The sequence below is a fragment of the Boleophthalmus pectinirostris genome, unplaced genomic scaffold (assembly GCF_026225935.1).
Source record: "Boleophthalmus pectinirostris isolate CB_2022bp ecotype Guang Dong unplaced genomic scaffold, ASM2622593v1 HiC_scaffold_1, whole genome shotgun sequence".
Taxonomy (NCBI): Eukaryota; Metazoa; Chordata; class Actinopteri; order Gobiiformes; family Gobiidae; genus Boleophthalmus; species Boleophthalmus pectinirostris.
Window position 1 is genome coordinate 28,804,354 of NW_026570970.1, and position 18,962 is coordinate 28,823,315.

The 18,962-nt window shown below is 38.7% G+C and overlaps 1 protein-coding gene across 1 annotated transcript in view; it reads left to right on the forward strand.

Moving 5' to 3' along the window:
- Positions 1-18,962, forward strand: part of LOC110156118 (neuropilin-2-like) — a 206,409-nt gene that overhangs the window by 50,986 nt on the left and 136,461 nt on the right. The window contains exon 3 of the mRNA XM_055152527.1: positions 12,254-12,435. Coding sequence (XP_055008502.1) covers positions 12,254-12,435 — 182 coding nt within the window. The remainder of the gene's footprint in view (positions 1-12,253; positions 12,436-18,962) is intronic.

Below are 18,962 nucleotides of genomic sequence, written 5' to 3' on the forward strand. Positions count from 1 at the left end.
GTAAAAAGTAAAGAAGCGACAACACTTTTGCGTCTTCTGTTCAAACATATAATCATATAAACGTAGCCTCAGTTTGTATAAAAATAAGTTAAATGTAATAAACTAAAAAAAAAAAAAAGTAAGTTAACAAAGGCTCAAATTAGATAAATCACTGACAAATAGCCAGACTCAACAGGGGTAACTTAAATCAAACTGAACAGAACAAAACTAACCCAACCAGACAAAGAAGAAGAAATGGTGTTTAAATACTTGAGACTGAAACTGAACAATAATAATAATGAATAATTAACAAAAACTAATAACTTAATCAAAGTAACAAGACGGCAAATACGTATAATACAGAAAATAATACGTGATAATTAAGTGACCTTAAACTAGACAAACAAACTTAGTAAACTAACTAAATAGTGCTTTGTTCGGCGTGGATGGTTCGCTCCCAAGGGTCTGACCAATCAACGACAACAAAAACAAAGCAACAAGTGTAAGTGATAATTCAAACTTATATTAAGTAAAATGTGTGCACCCAAATTAGAATATAAGTCTAAATAAAGGACTTAATATAAACTATGTGTGCTGTAATTAACTTAATGCAAATGAAATGAAATAAAATAATACTAACACTGTGGAGAGGTGGCAGAGGTGGCACAATTACACATGTACGAATGAACCAAAACTCAACTCCAGGTCTGTTTTTGACGAGGAAACATTATGACACACATCAGAAAACAGCGTAACATAGGCCCTTTGAATTATAAAATAATTGATTTTGACATTGCAACTGACATTTCCCATCACTTTCTAATCAGAAAAGTGTTTAAAATGCTAAATTGTCTTACAGTTTACTTTTAGAATTTGCTGATTTTGAAATATAGTCTATTTTTGGGGCCTGAGATCATTTCCCTTCCCTTCCTAAGTATGACAGAATGGAAAAGGAAACAAACATCGCACTGGTGTCTATGCGGTTCATAGAAAAATAATTATACTTTGTCTAAACATCGTCTTGAAGATGAAGCCTCCTCTTCCTCAGGCTAATCAGAAGTTTAATATAGTTTGACTGAGTAAAGCTGTTTCTGATGCAGTGGCCAGTCCAATGCAAACACATGGAGAGAGGATCATTTCTTATTATGATATACTTATACTTGAGAAGAGCTGTGTTATCATTACTTTCCCATACACTTACAATGAAAATACAGATGAGACTTGTATCAAAACCAGACTATTGGTGATGTCCTTTGCAAAATACTACAACTATGAAAGACAAACCAATTTAGGCTTGTCATCATAACGCATATTGTGAAGTACAGTAATTGCTGAACTAAATGTAGATGTCAAACGATAATATTGAAACTAATTAATGTCACAAATTAATGCCACAAAAACCCAAGAGCAGATTTAAACCACAAAAACTATTCTAAATGTACAATATGTTAAAAGTAAACACAATGACAACAGAATGAACTCCTTTAGTACTTAGTTTGCATTTGTAACGAGTCATAAATGTTATTAAAGAGATAGTTCGGAATTTTGGACATAGGGCCTCGTTTCCTAGTGAGCCAAAGTGTTGGAGACGTGTGGAGACACTTTTAAAAAATTCATCCAGACCTTGTATTTCGTGAGGTCGCTGGTGCTAGGCTTGTGCATGCCAATGGCCATAGTTAGCCTGCCATTAAAAACAGTCTTACCCACTCCACAAAACACCTGAAGCAAAACAATTATTATGCCAGACTGTCGATGTAAATGTCTGTGCTGATAGAGTAATGTTTGAAATAAAACTAACCTTGCATCACATGAATCGTCACATGTTGAGGGACTATTTTCTCATATATCAGTCCGCCACTGCCAATTTTTCTATCAGAAAGTACAACTCACTGCTGCTGCTCAGACATCAATCCTTCAAATGCAAGATTATTTTAACTTCTAAAATTATTTAGTAATACAGACATTCACATCAACGGTCTGGTGTTATAATTGTTTTGCTTCAGGTGCTTTGTGGAGTGGATAAGTCTGTTTTTAGTGGCAGGCTAACTATGGCCATTGACATGCACTAACCTAGCACCAGCGACCTCTGCAAATACAAGGACTGGAGGGAATATTTAAGAAAGTGTCTCCACACGTCTCCAACACTCTGGCTCACTAGGAAATGAGGTCCTCTGTCCAAATTTCCGAACTGTCCCTTTAAGTCAACTTTTTACAGCTTAAGCTATATAACAACCACATAAATTATTAGTAGTACAACGAAAATGCGCAGACAATAAATATAATCACAAAAATATGTTCCAGTTTTCATATATTGAACGATAAGTCCATATAGTAATTATCATGACAGGCCTTTTGCAGCTTTTGACTGATAATATTACTAAGATAAGAAGTATATTGTATAATCTCTTTGTGGAAAGCCTAGTGACCGCCTTATTCCAAATACACAGCTATTGAGTGATTGACTGTAAAGCACATTTGGATGTGTAGAGTCTTCTGTGATTCTCAAAAAGACCAAACATCTTCAAGGAGATGAGCAGTTTAGCAGACACTACATCAGAAAAGTTATTTAGTGCATCTTTAAACAGTCAATATGTACACCAGATTCCTCGCATTCTTCGCAGATGGTGATTTTTGAGGCCAGCGGCAGTGATCAAAGTGTGTGTGTGAACTTGTGCTCCTGCTTCAGCTCGCCACAACACAGAGACACATTAACAGCACAGGGCCTGCTGTTTGTCCATGTGCTCGCTGAGGCCCCCTGTGGACACACATAAACGTGCAGGTGGACAGGAAATCACTGAGCAGAACAAGGACAAAGCGTAGGCAGTGGAAGGTGCACTAACTTTTCTGGAATGTTCCTGGAGACAAGTGCTGTCTACCGGGCCAAATTGCAGGTCAGATCTGTGGAGAGGTGACCCACCCCATAGGACAGAAGGAATGTTTTTGAGCAATAAAAATACCTGGAGTTGAACAGATGCAAGATAGATAAGCTTAATGCCATATTGTGGAACATTCCAGGCAAAGCAATAGCATCTCTAACATGTTCCAACCAGTAGAGATGCGCAGTGCACCTTGAAATAAGTTGCAATGTTTTTTGTCAACATACCACATTATATCCATTAAAACTATTAAAGTTACTTAGGTACAACTTGTCAACAATGAAGTAAAACAAAGAACTATGCATTGTATATTAGACAATAAACAGATTGTTTATACAGTGATCCATTGTTTATCGCATGAGATACGTTCTAAAAATAACCCGCGACAGGTGAAATCCGCGAAGTAGTCAACTTTATATTTTACAATTATTATATCTGTTTTAAGGCTGTAAAACTCCTCACCACACACTTTTTACACTTTTCTCAGACAGGACAATTGCAAACCTTTTTGCGTCCTTCTTAAAACTTATTGCTGTCATCCTTTTGTTATTTTCCTCCTTCTTTATGTAACGAACTGAAGATTAATTTATTCCGTAATGGAGTCCTACAGCACAGAGTCCTGCACGGCTGCGCAGTACAACACCGCACCCGCCCGATAACCCGAAATTATATCAAACTTTTGCGCTGCCTTTGCCACGGACTGAACCAAGACTAAAACGCGTAATATGTGTTCATGCACTGTAAAAAAAACCAAAACAAAAACATGCAAAATTGCACAAAAAAATCCGCGAAACAGTGAGACCATGAAAGGTGAAGGCCGATACAGCGAGGGATGACTGTGTGCAGTTTGTGGCAAATATAATACTTGGAAATGAAAAGTAAAAATGTAAAGTGTCCTATTTGACCAAGATTTTTGATTTAAATAAATGATTGCCAATGAGATAAATGCTTTCACTACTGTATATTGCCACCATTGCGAGATAAGACCAACGCCTTTGAGTACTTCTAACTATGAAACTGATTGTTGGATTAGCTCTCTCTAAAATGAAACTACTGGGCTACACCAGTTTGTGCTGGTTGCCGGGGCCTTTGGCAGCTCCAGGGTTTGGTGAATGTGAGGAACACATTTGGGATTAAGCAGTTTGTTGGGCGCCATGTTCCTCCCACACAACAGACAGCAGCACTTTAAACTCTGAGTCCTGATAGACCCCGATCTGGGACTGCCTCAAGTATTACACTGGAAAACATGGTGAAGTGATTTGGATTAAGAATGTTTATCCTGTTCAAAATAAATATACACATTTAATAAACTATGTCAACTTGTCTATTGGAAAAGTTTTAGTTCATGTATACGTTTGTGTACATTTTATACATATGTTTTACCGTATACATTTTAGATACATTAATTTAAAGGGACACTATGTAACATTTCAGGAGGAGGGCCTGTCACCTGCTTGTCTCTGTGGAGTTAATGCTTTGCCTGAAATGTTCCATAGCATGGCATTCCATTTATCTAGCTTGCATTTATTTTATTGCTCAAAAATACTATGAAGCAAATGCATTCATACTGTAAGTGGGCTTGCCTCACCACAGAGCGACCTGTAACTTGTCTCCATGGAGAAAGATCATGCTGTAAAACATTTCAAAACAAATAACATCTCCATGGCAACCAGTATGGTGAGCTTAGTGCACCTTTACTTTTTATTTATTTATATGAAAAATCTTTATATGGAAAAGGGTAACATAACATATTCATCAACAGTCATCATTTTGTTTATTTTAATATTTTGAGTAGGTATTGACTCATTAAATTTGTCTGTCTGCTAGCTTATAAATATATTTGAAACTTGAAAAACAAAAATATCTACAATTTTAAACCAGAATTACTTACTTGAACAACTAAATAACCAGCAGAAATGAACAAAATGTTGTCCAGATCAGTGAAAAGCAGCTCAAAGCATTTGGAGTATCTGTTTTTACAGAGTGTGAATGCGCTGTGGTCCAGAGCCAGTGCTGGAGGAGCTGCTCCCACCTGGCCCTGTCTGTCTCAATGGGAGACTCTGGCAGGGCACAGACAGTCTCATGTTCTGCTTTGCTGCTTGTCAAATATTTTTCTAATTTTCCTTTCCATCGTCACCTCAAATATCTGTCGCTCCCTCCATCGCTCTCATTTTCACTCCAATCTATCACTGTAATATCTCATTTTCAATTCAGGAAGTCTTAAATTATATCTTGATTTCAGAATTTTCTCTCTTGTACACCCACACTGCAGCCTCTGGCCAAAGCTTTTAAAATGTTAAAACAAATTGTAATTTTAACAGCCGTATTTGGAGAGATTTGGGAGGCAAAGTCCTGATCCTGTGGGACGGTATCTTTTGGTTATTCAGATTGCCCTGCAGTTACACACATGCTGGTGTGAGGAGGTTGTGGAGAGATGCTGAAGAGATTTGAAGTCAAGAAATCCAACAATTTTAAAAAGACCCTTACAGCTCATAAAGTGTGGTTTAAAGGGCAAAATATGAAAGCGTTTTATGGCTGGATGATTTGGAAAAATATCATACTTCATCATACCCATAGGGAAATTTGTCTCTGCATTTGACCCATCCTTCATTGGCGCAGTTTTGCCAATGGCGCCCCACTGTGATCTTTATTGATTCAAATGATTGTACCCACAGTTTCCCTAGGGTTTATTGGCAGAAACATGTCTGAACATGTATGTCAACAGTCTTTCCAGCCACTACCAAGCATACACTATTTACATTACATTTACAGGCATCCAATCCACTTTATTTCTATAGCACTTTTTATAAAACATAACAGTTTCCAAAGTGCTGCACAGACAAATTAATACAATAAACGACAGCAAATGATAATTAAAAACAATAAATAAAAAGTGTTAAAATGCATAAAGCTTAAAATGATAAATAAATAAGAGACAGAGGACCGCAAAACTCACACGGTATTAAAAGCAAGACAGTAAAAGTGGGTCTTAAGACAACACTTAAAGCACTCCACTGTGGGGGCTGTTTCAGAGCCTTCCAGAGATTGTGACCGACCACAGAGAACGCGCTGTCCACCCTGATTTTAAGTCTCGTCTTAGGCCCCACGAGCTGAAGCTGGTCCTCGGACCTCAGAGCACAGGCAGAGTAAATCTGGATGAGGTCCCATATTCTGGGACCAGTCCATTCAAAGCTTTAAAAACAAACAATAAAATCGTAAAATCAACTCTAATCGAACAGACAGTGCAAAGACGCAAGGATTGGTGTGATATGTTTTAGTTTTTTGGTTCCTGTTAAAAGTTGTGCTGCGGAATTCTGGACTAACTGCAGATGGGAATGGCATGGGGTGTAAAGTATCTTGCCCAAGGACACAACAACACCAACTGGATCTGAACCCTCAACCTATAGATTATAATATGACATCTCTACCATATAAATCTGTCAGGTTTTTTTTTAGAATTCCTTTTTTATGACTAATTTGTACCCCAACTTTCTCTAAACAGTATTAATATTCTAATGTTATTATCAAATGATTTTATCAGGAATTTGTTTACATTTATGTGTATTTATTTCTAGTAGCTGTATCCAAGGTTTGCATCGCCCTCTAAACATTATAAAGAAAAAAGAAGCACAACATACTTAAGCGTTAGTCCCATAGTTTAAATTGTCAGAAACCCTCTTTTAAAACCCTAATAATCTGGTCAAATCACAGCTTTTAACAGTAATTTTCAGACTTGCCGATTACAGTCATAAACATAAACACTGTAATTTCATTTGGTAGTTGCTGGAAAAATATTTGATTATTTTTATCATGTGGTTGCGATTTGCATAAAACCACATTTGAGCAGAAAATACTCCAAATTATGAAAGAAGAATTGGGAAGACAAACAATACAGGACAGGAAGTGGGCTGGCATAGCTGTTAAACAAGTTGTCAGTGCACCAAAGAGAGGAGGAGGATAACTTGTCTTCTCCTGGTGAAAATATGACAGCAAGCACGACACAACTCTGTACGCTGCTGTCTCAACTGTCTCGCCCGACCCAAGCAAAGCATGATGGGAAGGTGTGAGGTGCGCGACCCGTATTATGGCACCTGTCATGTACTGCAACACTCCAACAGACACCAGATTTAAGATGTTATTTTTGAATGTTGGCCTAGTAAGTTGTCAATCATTTCTTTCGCTTGTTGAATAGATATGACAAAACAGAAGACGGTCACACACAGGGACAGGGTTTGGTTTGTTTTATATGGAGCTTTCAGAAATATTTGTGTGCATAGGCTAGAAATCCGTAGCCAGGCTGGCGCCACCTAGTCCCTCCGCTCAGTTTCACTTCTCTCCAGCGAATAGGTCAGGAATAGGAATACACTAGACAGTTTGCAAGAACCCTGGAAGTTGTAGACCACGCATCGGCGAAGAGCTGTGAAGCCATGACGTCAAACTCAAGTGCTTCTGGGTGTCTTTTGTGGTACAGCACAACAGTAAACAAAGCATCGAGATGGATGTAGATGAAGCCATACATTCTGTGTTGGCAACAATTCCTGAGATTGAGGATTTAAAGCTGGAACAAAGAGAATGTTTGGTGAATTTTATCAAGGGGAAAAGCTTAATATACCTTAATATACCAAAGCTTAATATATATAGCCCCGTTAGCGGCGCATTACAAACGTCACGACCAACTAGCAACGACTGGTTAAATAAAAAAAGTACCCATCTACCACTGAGTGAATGAATCCTAATGCCTCAAGGTCAGACAGTTTCCATGAAGTGAAATGGGCTGATGAATCAGGCTAAGAAATCCATGCATATTTGAATGAGTCCAGTCGTACATAAAATGTATTGTGTTTATTTTATCCATCAGAATACGAATTGAAAAGTTACGACATCATGAATTGCAATTACGAAATTTACGATTATGTTTTCTTCAGTATGATACGAATTCACAGACGTGACTCTACTGTCAAAAATACATCATCACTTTACAGGCATTATTTATTGAGCAGAAGAAACATCGTTCGAGATGCTGGACTTTTGCGCCGCAAACAGACTGAACCAGGACTGAACCAGGACTGAACCAGGACTTAACCAGGACTAAACTAGGACTGAACCAGGACTTGCCCCATGTGCAAATTCTACTCATCTTGAAGCCTCAGTACATAACTTTTCCCCAAAATAGACTAAAATAAAAGCACATGTTTTTGTCATTTTAGTTGCTTTTATTGTGCCGAAAAACATAGAAAAACATGTGTTCTTATGGTGTGTGGTCTTGCATCTCCACAAACCCGACTCGTATTTGGCCTGGAGAAGGGCCTCTTCCTGCTGTTTCCATGGAAACGTGGTTCCTTTGGCTATAATCTTTCACAGTATGGCATAAAAAGTTTGTCCATGGAGAATGTTCCCAAGTGTAGTTTTACTTTTCTTTTTCCACCTCCTCCAGAAGTTACATACTGTTGCTTTAATCCGGTGGAGTTAGCTCAAGGCTTGTTGCATGTTTGAAGTACTTATGTCTGACTTGGAATGGTAAGACATCTGTGCATTGTTATACCAGAGAGCTACAACGTACTGTATGTAGTGCATTTGTGCCATGATTGACACTGGCAGATCAGTCTTAAAAGGCCCATATTAGGCTATTTTCTGATCCATGTTATCATGTTGTTTCCTCAACACAAACATACCTGGAATGTCTTGTTTCATTTACACATTTACCACACAAACCCTGCATCAGAGCCCTGCAGGGACCCACGGGATCCGACACAAAACAGTGCGGCGCGGGACACATTTTGAAAGCTCACTGCAGGCAGGACCTAAATATGAGTGTAAAGTAAAATATACAAATGATTAATGTAAGCCTAGCATACATAATTTGTGTTGGATATTTTATTTGGCATTAACAAAAACATTTTAAGCAGCCTAAACTTGTGGATGTGGTCTAATCTCGCACACATTTTATACATTCCTTTCTGCTTCTCCATATTTGATAGAGCTCCGAAGAGCCAATGAAAAGACCTTTAGTGAGAAAGAAAGCCAACGTCCCCATTTTGCGGGATTTGCGGGTGGGAGCGGGATAAAATATCGCAGATGCGGGACGGGAGCGGGATAGAAAATTACAATTCTTTGCGGGAGCGGGACTGCACGATGTGGGTGAGGGCAGACTGAAAATTCTGTCCTGCGCAGACCTCTACTCTGCATATTTAGGAGAAAGTTCTTCTCAAACAAAAACACTTCCTCCTTGTGATATCATGTGGTAATACCTTAAGTGCTCCACTGTATTTTTAATCTCCACACACCTTCACTAGAATCATTTGGATAATTTCAGCTCTGGAATTAAGTATCTCTACAGTCAAAAAAGGGAAGCTGTTAACTTGAAAACTACCGCTTGAGCTTTAGAGATGTAGACAGACTAATAAAAGATTAGTCAAACATGTGTGAATGAAACAAAAAAACAACTCCAGGCATGTTTTTGATGAGTTAACAACATTCTAACATGGCTTGAAGCTCACAAGAATCAAGTTTATGTAATTTAAGACCTTTAAAATCTAAAATGGTTTTACATCAGCAGCAAACCCCGCGGCCATCACTTTATCTGTGGTACTTTTACACTTTCTTGAAATAACTTAAACCATTTCTCGCTCCAGTAACTGCTGCTCCAACTGTTCCAAACATCTATTTCCTGTTCAAGGTGCCAGGGCCCATTTTCAACCATTCTCCCATAGCTTTAGCATTATCATTAGCCTTGGCAGCAGCAGGCTAGTCCCCGGTCTGCTGGAGTCCGCTGTTTCAAAGCAACTGGTGTGAATCAGATCAGACTTGAGATAACAGATTTGTTAATGGGTGATGTTTTGCTGCAGAAAATCATACGATTTATAATATTTAAGACCAGATTATGCCACCATTTATTATTTTATTCTTTTCAAATAAATTAAATGCAAAATGGAATTTATAAACAGTGCAATGAGACTTACTTTGCACCGTATTTATTCATTCTTTCAACCAATAAAAGCATTTTAATGAACATCTGTAATTGCGGTGTAATTATGACCTAATTCTCTCATTCACTGAAACCACTGAACCAGAAGCCATTTGAAGTCCTTATAGTATTTGACCCTTTACTGTAGATAAAGGTCAGAAATGTGTAGTGTTTTGACAAGGAGCCCCGTTAAAGTCCACAGAGTGATTGAAGTGAAGTATTTTGGAGCAGGGCAGGTGGGGCTGTGGTATCCAGACACACAGACTACAGTCCTGCTGTGGGGCCACACCATTTGTGCCTCACATACATAAAAGAACAAGGACAGGGACTATGTGGAAGTTTTTGGGCTTTCTCTGGATTTGTATTCAAGCGTAAATGAACAAGTGTACTGAAAAAGTGGTATTACTTGAGTTGAAGTAAAATAATTCAAAAGTAATAGTAGTAGTAATTGTAAGAGTTGTTATTGTGGAAAAGGAGAAATTCAATTTGTCGACTGCCCAAGCTGATCCAAGCTGCTTCTTCAGTTCTCCTTGGATGAGCTGCGAAATGTATTCGACTAAATAAACTTTTGTCCAGTCGAGAAACATGGATTCTACCTGGATGACTGAGGGATTTTTCACAGTAGTTATTGTGGTAGTGGTACTAGCAGTAGTAGCAGTAGTAGCAATAGTACTTATAATGGTAGTGGTAGTAGCAGCAGCAGCAGCAGCAGCAGTAGTAGTAGTAGTAGTAGTAGTAGTAGTAGTAGTAGTAGTAGTAGTAGTAGTAGTAGTAGTAGTAGTAGTAGTAGTAGTAGTAGTAGTAGTAGTAATAATAACAGCAGCAGTAGTAGTTATAGTAGTTGTAGTGGTAATTGTAGTAGTAGCAATAGTAGTTAAGTTATAGTGGTAGTAATAGCAATAGAAGTAATAGTAGTTGTAGTGGTAGTAGTAGCAGCAGTAGTAGTAATAGTAGTTATAGTGGAGTGGTAGTAGTAGCAGTAGTAGCAACAGTAGTTATAGTAGCAGCAGTAGTAGTAATAGTAGTTATAGCGGTAGTGTTTGTAGTAGTAGTAGTAGTAGTAGTAGTTCAAATGTATTCTCAGGTAGTATGTTTGATTGTATATTTGGACATAATTTGTAATAACTTCATTAAAAATGTATGCAAAATAATAATTGCAGTTAAGAAAGCTTCAAATCAGTCCACTTTTTCACATAAGTTTACAGTTTACAAAAAGGAACTACAGCAAATAAAAGCATCAAGTATGTATACAATTTTAAAAAGTAAAAATAAAAAATGCTACTCAACTAACTATATGATAGTAAATGAACCTTTCTAGTATCCACTTGTGAAATCAAAGCCAGGGTCAGGGTCAGGAGCCGAGGAAGTATTTTCTCTTTGTAGTGGATAAGCAGGTTATTGAGTGTGGAGCAGAGCAGATGTGTAAACTGGACTCATTGGTTCCACATTAACTGTTTTTGCTTCAGACACTAAAGAGTTCAGCTTCAGTTCAGTCAGTCTGACCGGGGCGTCATGCGACCCAGGGCAGTGCTAGACTGCTTTATTTTTACTTTTGATCTACACTTCCCACAACAAAGAGATTCTTATTACATTATCTTAAATATGTTAATTCTATCAGGTCTAAATAGGTAATAGACGTAAAGAATTTGATTATTTTATTTGGTTACTGTGGGAAAATAGTATGCATTCTTTTGGTGGGAGAGACAATGCATTTTTCCAATCATGAATTACATTTTTATATGTAGGAGATGTTGTTTGGAAACACTACACTTTTAATAACCTCAACAAAGTATCAACAAAGACTTAATTCATAATGAAGAAATAGTTAGTTAGCTTAGTAACTACCCTAACTTTAACTCATAGCCCCTTAATTAAGTAGTTACTAAGCCTGAATCATTTTGAATAAACTATGTGTTCATTATGAATTTCAATGTTTATATATGCTTTTATAAAGATAATAAAAGTGCAGTTATTGTGGTAATTTGTATTTTTAAGTACATACACTTCCCTTAGACTCATTCCGACCTCAACTGTGCTGAAATTACCTTTTGTACGAAGTAGGACTTGTTGAACAGTTATTATTCTTAACATTCTTTAAACTGTTTTGTGCTCTTTGCTGGCAACAATGGCATTTTATTGGTGGAAGAATGTGGGATGCAGTTCTTTCACCTCTTTTCAGTGTCAGACGCACCTTTATAAAGTGTAGAAAATGTCAAAGACGGCTTAAAAAAGTAACAAAGACTGTATTTTTTCCATCATTTAAGTGGAACTATCACCCTTTTTTCGCTACTAAACTTGTGTATGTGGATATCTGTTAGACCAATTACACTGGTATTATATCTCCAGACCTCACCCGTCCTACCCCATCACTATTTTCTAAGTCCAACTTTAAGAAGTTTGGATTACTTACATAAACTATGCTTTTCTCTTCCAGGTATGACTATGTAGAGATCCATGATGGAAACTCTGAGTCTGCAGACCTTCTGGGGAAACACTGCAGTAACATCGCTCCTGCTCCGATCATCTCCTCTGGACCATCGCTGCACATCAAGTTTGTGTCCGACTACGCTCACCAGGGGGCAGGCTTCTCGCTACGCTACGAGATCTACAAAACAGGTTGGTTTAATGAACAACTGCTATTTATAATTTTAATTTCCCCACACATATACGTTATATTTGTGTTTGTGCTGCTTTAAACTTGTGTAGTAATCAGTGCGGGCAATGTCGTCTTCATTCATATCATTTCTACTCTAGTGACACAGTTAAGTAAATTCCCAAGCCTGTTTGGATTTTCAATTAAGCTTTGTTGAATAGTCCACATATCTCCATAAAGCTTGACAAGAATCCCCCAAACAACCCTACTGACAACTGGCTACTACTACCAGAGACGGGACTTGCAAGTCATGACTTGGACTTGAGTCAGTCTTGAGTCACTATTTTTAGGACTTGAGACTTGACTTGATAAAATGGACTAAGGCTTGGGACTCAACTTGGACTTAAAGATCAATGACTTGGGACTTGAGAAGACTTGAGAAGCAATCTAAACTCTTTCTTTTCTGACCGTAATGATTCACACTAAGATCTTGTCAAGACATTTAAAAAGGAAAAATTTACATTTCTACATCTCTTATGTACTCTATATATACTCATATATAAATATACTATGATTTTTTAAAGTACAAATTAGTTTAAAATTCATATAAACTGCAAAAATCTGAGGTATAATTAGTACTTTGGTTTAAAGACTTGAAATCACTTGATGCTCAAAGCAGACGACTTGGACTTGACTTGGACTTATGGGCCAGTGACTTGAGACTCGACTTGGACATGCCTGTATTTGACTTGAGACTTTCTTGAAACTTGCAAAACAACGACTTGGTCCCGCCACTGACTACTGCTTCTACTAAACCTAGTGCTACTACTACAACCACAACAACATTTATTACCAATATTTATACCCCTTTCTACCCTTTTCATTGGCTTTTTGACAAGATTTTGGGACAATTTCCAGAAAAGAAATACATTTTGATCCTCCTTTCTGTCCTTATGACCTCCATAACAGCAGTGCTACGGGCTCCTTACATCTGCCCCAGTCGCCTATTACAGTTTAAACCACTCCATCCACACACTGCTCCATCCACGCCTCATTAAGTGTCCAGTTCTCTCCCCATTATAGCGTCCCGTTCTGGGGGGACCAGCCGACCAAGCACCCTCCCCCTCCCCGGAGACCTCTTTAGCCCATCCAAGCAGGACATCTCCTCCTTCACACCATTCTAATGTCTTAATGTATGTGTGACAATTCTCCTTCATGGTACACAGGGTCACGCCAAAACCAATCGAGATCAAGGGTAGAGAGAGGGTCGGCCATCTTCGCTGGTTCCCCCCGAAAGCATTCCTTACATGCCTGTTTAATTGAGTCCCGGTTCACCCCCCCTCGCACGCACATTTGTACCCAGGCGGAGGTGCTTGGGGCTGGGGTTACTATCACAACACGTGCTGGTCACTGGTTCTCACTTATAAGGAGCAGGTCTATGGGGAATTGGTGTGTGGATTTGAGAAAGTCTTCCCCATTGGACATTAGAACAACAAGGGTGTCAGTGTTAGCACCGCAGGTCCCTAGAGGGGGCGCTAGGCGTAATTTGAGACACAGGCCATAAGTGAAACAAAAGCCAATGGCAATTAAAAAGTCATTACTCATTGGTTATTTTGGTTTGTGCCCGACTTGAAGAAATTCTCTGAAATCTAAAACATGCGCATTAGGTTAATCCCCCAGATGGGAATATCGGGCCAAGATCCTGCCTCAAGATATGGAAGGAGTTTGGGTCAGTAGCATTGTGTTCATGGGTCAAATGCATATAATTTCATTGGGGAGAGTGAAGTTTATTTTACCTTTTGGACCAAAGTGTTACTACAATGAGTGATATATAATTAAAAGCACTGTACCTACCTGGGTCGAGACAGATTTTTTTCAAATAGATGGAAAATTGCGTATAGAATTCATAACATACTAATTATTAACCATGATGAGTTTATAAGCAAAGGCCAGAGCAGAATTGACTTCCTTATTCATGGACAATAAAACATTCTACCTTAGTTTTCGGACTACAAGTCACTCTTTTTTTTCATGGTTTGGGTCGTCCTGCGACTTATACACTGGTGCAACTCATATATTAAAATGTTCACACTTACAGCCGACAGAGGGCACTCTAGGCTTGTGTGCCAGTATCTATTGCTCGTGTTACTCCTGTACCACTGTCACTTGGCTCTACTGTGCATGTCTCCTGCAGAAAGAGCCACTGTCCTGTCTGGTATCATGTCAGTCGATCGCACCATTACTGCTGTACCACTGAAAATGTAAACAAACTTATTAAGACAATGGAGAAAACTGAACACAAATGCCCCCAAAAAGAAAACCATATTTTGCAGATTACAAGCTGCAAGTAGGAAAATATGCATCCGAAAATGGTAATTGAGCAGCAGAAAGAAAGTTTGGAGTGAGCGAGAAACTTGTAACACCGGGCTGGGTGCACCATACAATTTTCCTGGAAGTCAATGGATGGATCCATAAAGCCTGGACGTCAGTGACAACAGAAACCAGAAAGGCTTGAGAAAGGCCTGAATAATTCTAACTGGAACTGATGCTGAGTCTGACGACAGCTACACAGAAGAGGAAGCAGTGCTCCGCTTACCTCCGAAGGTCACGGAGTTGCTCAGAAGTGACACCGAGGATGAAGAATTCAATGGATTTAGTGATTTAGATGAGTTTGTTCAACTTGTTCTGTGCTATTGTTTATGCTATAGTTATATGAAGAACTGTTCATATGTTACTTTAACAGTCTGTTGTTCTCTGTTGTATTATTATTACTATAACTTGCCTTTCAAGATGAAATGTTGGTTCCTGGTCTCTGATTTTAAAAAATACATTTTCCCCAAAAAGTGCGACTTATAATCTGGTGCAATTTATATATGTTTTTTCTTCTTCATTATGCATTTTTCGGCTGGTGTGACTTATTCTCCAGAGTGACTTATATTCCGAAAAATACGGCATACTTAAAGGCAGACAACACACAGCAGTCGTCTTCTTCTTTATTCCAAAAGCAACATCTGCATTTGAATTCGATCTGAATTCACACCTCACTCTTAAGGACAGATTAAAGGGCACAAAATACCCCCTAAAAACAATTGAATAAAAACACCATTTTCAGTCCCCCATGAAGTCATCTGCTCGTGGTCTCCGTGCTCTCCCTCTCATTTCCTGTCTGCTCGCATTCATTAGAAAAGCCCATACAGGCATATCTCCATTAGAATGCAGAACATGACTCATGACCATGTAGCTCAATAAGGAAGTACAGGATATGAGAGGACTTAGTGTGAGACCATGCAATGTTTTTAAACTAGAGAGGAACGTATGGACACCAATGGAATAACCTACTTAACATGTGTAGCAATGTACAATGGGATTCAATATGATCTGTGCATTTGAATAGCTGCCCAGTGGTCAAAAGTTCAAGGCTATTGAAAATATTAAAGGTGCACTGTGCAAATTTTCTAGTTACTGGTTACTACTGTTCTTGCTTTGCCTGGAGTTTTCCACAGTATGATATTCAGTTTGTAACTTCGATGATTTTATTTCCCAAAAATACCTTAAATAATATGCATTCTTGTTACTGTTGTCGCAATACTAACATTTCGATGCTCAATACAGATTCCGATACCACGATGATACTAAAAAACACTCTTTCTTTAGACAATAGAATGCGATTTTCAACATTTCGTTTTATATTATCATGTGATGTTCTATCTGTGTAATCCGTCAGTGGTCCAGGTAGGGTCCATAGTGGTCCATGGGCGTAAACTAGTCTATATGGTCTCCTAGTCCTTCTGAAACATCTTAAGATCATTCTGAAGGTTCATTTCTGTCCTGTAAATATGACGTTTTTAGTATCGATACTTATTCAAATTACTATCTAGTTTCAATGCTCGTTTTAGTCTTGATTAATGTCTGATTTTCGGGCTTTCGTCTTCACAAATCTAACCTGTAAATTGGCCTGGTTGCATCACCTGGTTGTCTCCATGGAGATAAATAAGGTTAAAGCCATACTGTGCAACATTCCAGGCAAACATTAACAGAACATGGCATAACCTCCACCAGAAAAGTTACATAGTGATTTAAATACTTCCACATACCCTAAAGTAACATTCATTGAAAAGTATCGCTTCGCTTTTCCATATTTTCAGAGCTGTTCCTTTAGAAAAACAGGTTCAACTTTGACATTGTACACTAAAATACTCTGCCGGTGTATTTTAATGATAGGTCTTGTAGCCTTAACCGTGTGTGTGCGATATACATGCGTTTGTGAGGCTTGGCTCTGCTGCAGTAATGATGAAGCCATTTGGACGGTTCAAGCTGTTGCCATACTGCTAACAAGATCTGCTAGTGGAGCTAGGTGAAGCTAGCGTCTGCTCGTGTGGGAGAGTGAATATGTGTGCGCTATGCAGGCGAGCACTGTCTCATACTGAGCTCAACCAGTCCTCCTCCCCCTCTCTGTTTGAAAAATGTGAAGACAAAAACTACAAACAGAAGGTACGTTTGTGTGGGATTTATTTTTTTGGCTTTTATTTATATTTTAATTTCATTCTTAAGAAAATGTGGCTGTTCAAATTTAAGAAAAATCACAATTGTTTGAGTAATAATTAAAATGGAGATGATATGAAACCATTATTTTTTTATTGTCAAAAATTAACAATAAAGGAAGAATAGACTTCATTTTTTATTTGTAATCTTTGTTATGTCATTCGTGCTTTAAAAGTGCTCTGAGGATCTGCTCGCTGCTCGTCTCTATGGAGATGTTCGTGTATCATTCGTTCATTCGTTTTTCAGAATAAAACCATAAATAAGAAAATGAAAAAAACAACTATTTTCTTCATTATTTGTCTCCAAAAACAAAATGACAAAACGGATAATGATTAGTTTTTTCAGTTTTCGATTTTATGTTTAAATGAATAATGGAAAAAACGGATAATGGCCGTTTCCCGTTCCCGTGACTTAAACTGTGATGCCGGACTTTTGCGCCACATACGGACTGATCCCAGGACTGAACCAGGCTGAACTAGGACTGAGTGTCGGGACAAGCCTGGAGGTGCGCCCACGTAGGCTGTCGGGTGATCAGGACTGAGGCCAGGACTGAGACCGGGACCAGACCAGGACTGGGACTGAGACTGGGACAAGATCAGGACTGAGGCCAGGACTGAGACCGGGACCAGACCAGGACCGGGACTGAGGCTGGGACGGAGACCGGGACTTAGACCGGGACCAGACCGGGGCTGAGACGAGGACCAAACTGGGACAGAGACTGGGACCAGACCTTGGCAAGATCAGGACTGAGACTAGGACTGAGACTGGGACCCGACCGGGACCAGACCAGGACTAGAATAGGAATGAGACTAGGACCAGACCGGGACTAGACCGGGACCAGACTGGGACAGAGACCAAGACTGAGACCGGTTTAGTCCTGGTTCAATCCTGGTTCAGTTCGTATGTGGCGCAAAATCTGGCATCACAGTTTAAGTCACGGAAACAGGAAACAGGAAACAGGAAACAGCCGTTATCAGTTTTTTCCATTATTCATTTAAACACAAAATCAAAAACTGAAAAAACTAACCGTTGTTTGTTTTTTCATTTTGATTTTGGGGACAAATAATGAAGAAAATTGTTGTTTTTTGGTTTTGTTATTTTTGGTTTTATTTTGAAAAATGAATGAACAAATGATACACGTACTATGGAATCCAACAGAGGAGAGTCTGCCCACATAAGCGTGCATGTTTTTCAAGCTCATTTTCTAGTGATAAAAACATAACTCAATAAATCTTTAATAACTTTAATGCCATGCTGTCGAACATTCCAGGCAAAACAATACAATCTCCATGGAGACAAGCAGGCGATTATGTGAAAATATATTAATTGCAAACAGTCCAAGTTAGACATATTGCAGCTATTGTCACGACATTTAAATACATGTAAAATAATCCTTTAAATCATGGTTGTTGATTTAATCTGCGGATTAAAATTTCAGTCCACCCCCTATGGTGTAATCCCTAAAACCAAAACTACAAATGATTGCAAATGTTCGTTATTGAATTTGGTCACACTAATAAAAACAACTTCTCGTAGTCCAGTGCCCTTCTTGTGAACTGAACCTTAAACTGAAGCCCGTCTTTTAAAAACACTAACTTCATAAATAACCCATATCATTCCGTCCCATTACCGTTTCCTGCGTTCTGATTGGTCGATGTCAGCCACGCCTCACTGCACTCTGCCTTGTCAATGGCCCTAGCCCGCACATGGATTTTGTTTACTATTACTGTTACTGTGGATACTGTAGTAGTAGTAGTAGTATTAAATCATAAGCCAATCAGATCGCACATCCCCGTATGGGCCGTCCAATCAGGGGCCAGGGTCTAGGCGAGTGCCCCCAGCTGTTATTGTGACCCAGAAGTCTACAGACACGGAAAGGACTGACTCATTATTCATGCATATGTGTCAGACTGCATCACCGCTATTAAAAACACAAGGCTACAACTGGGCTATATTAAGATACTAATACTACAAATACTACTACTACTACTACTACTACTACTGCTAG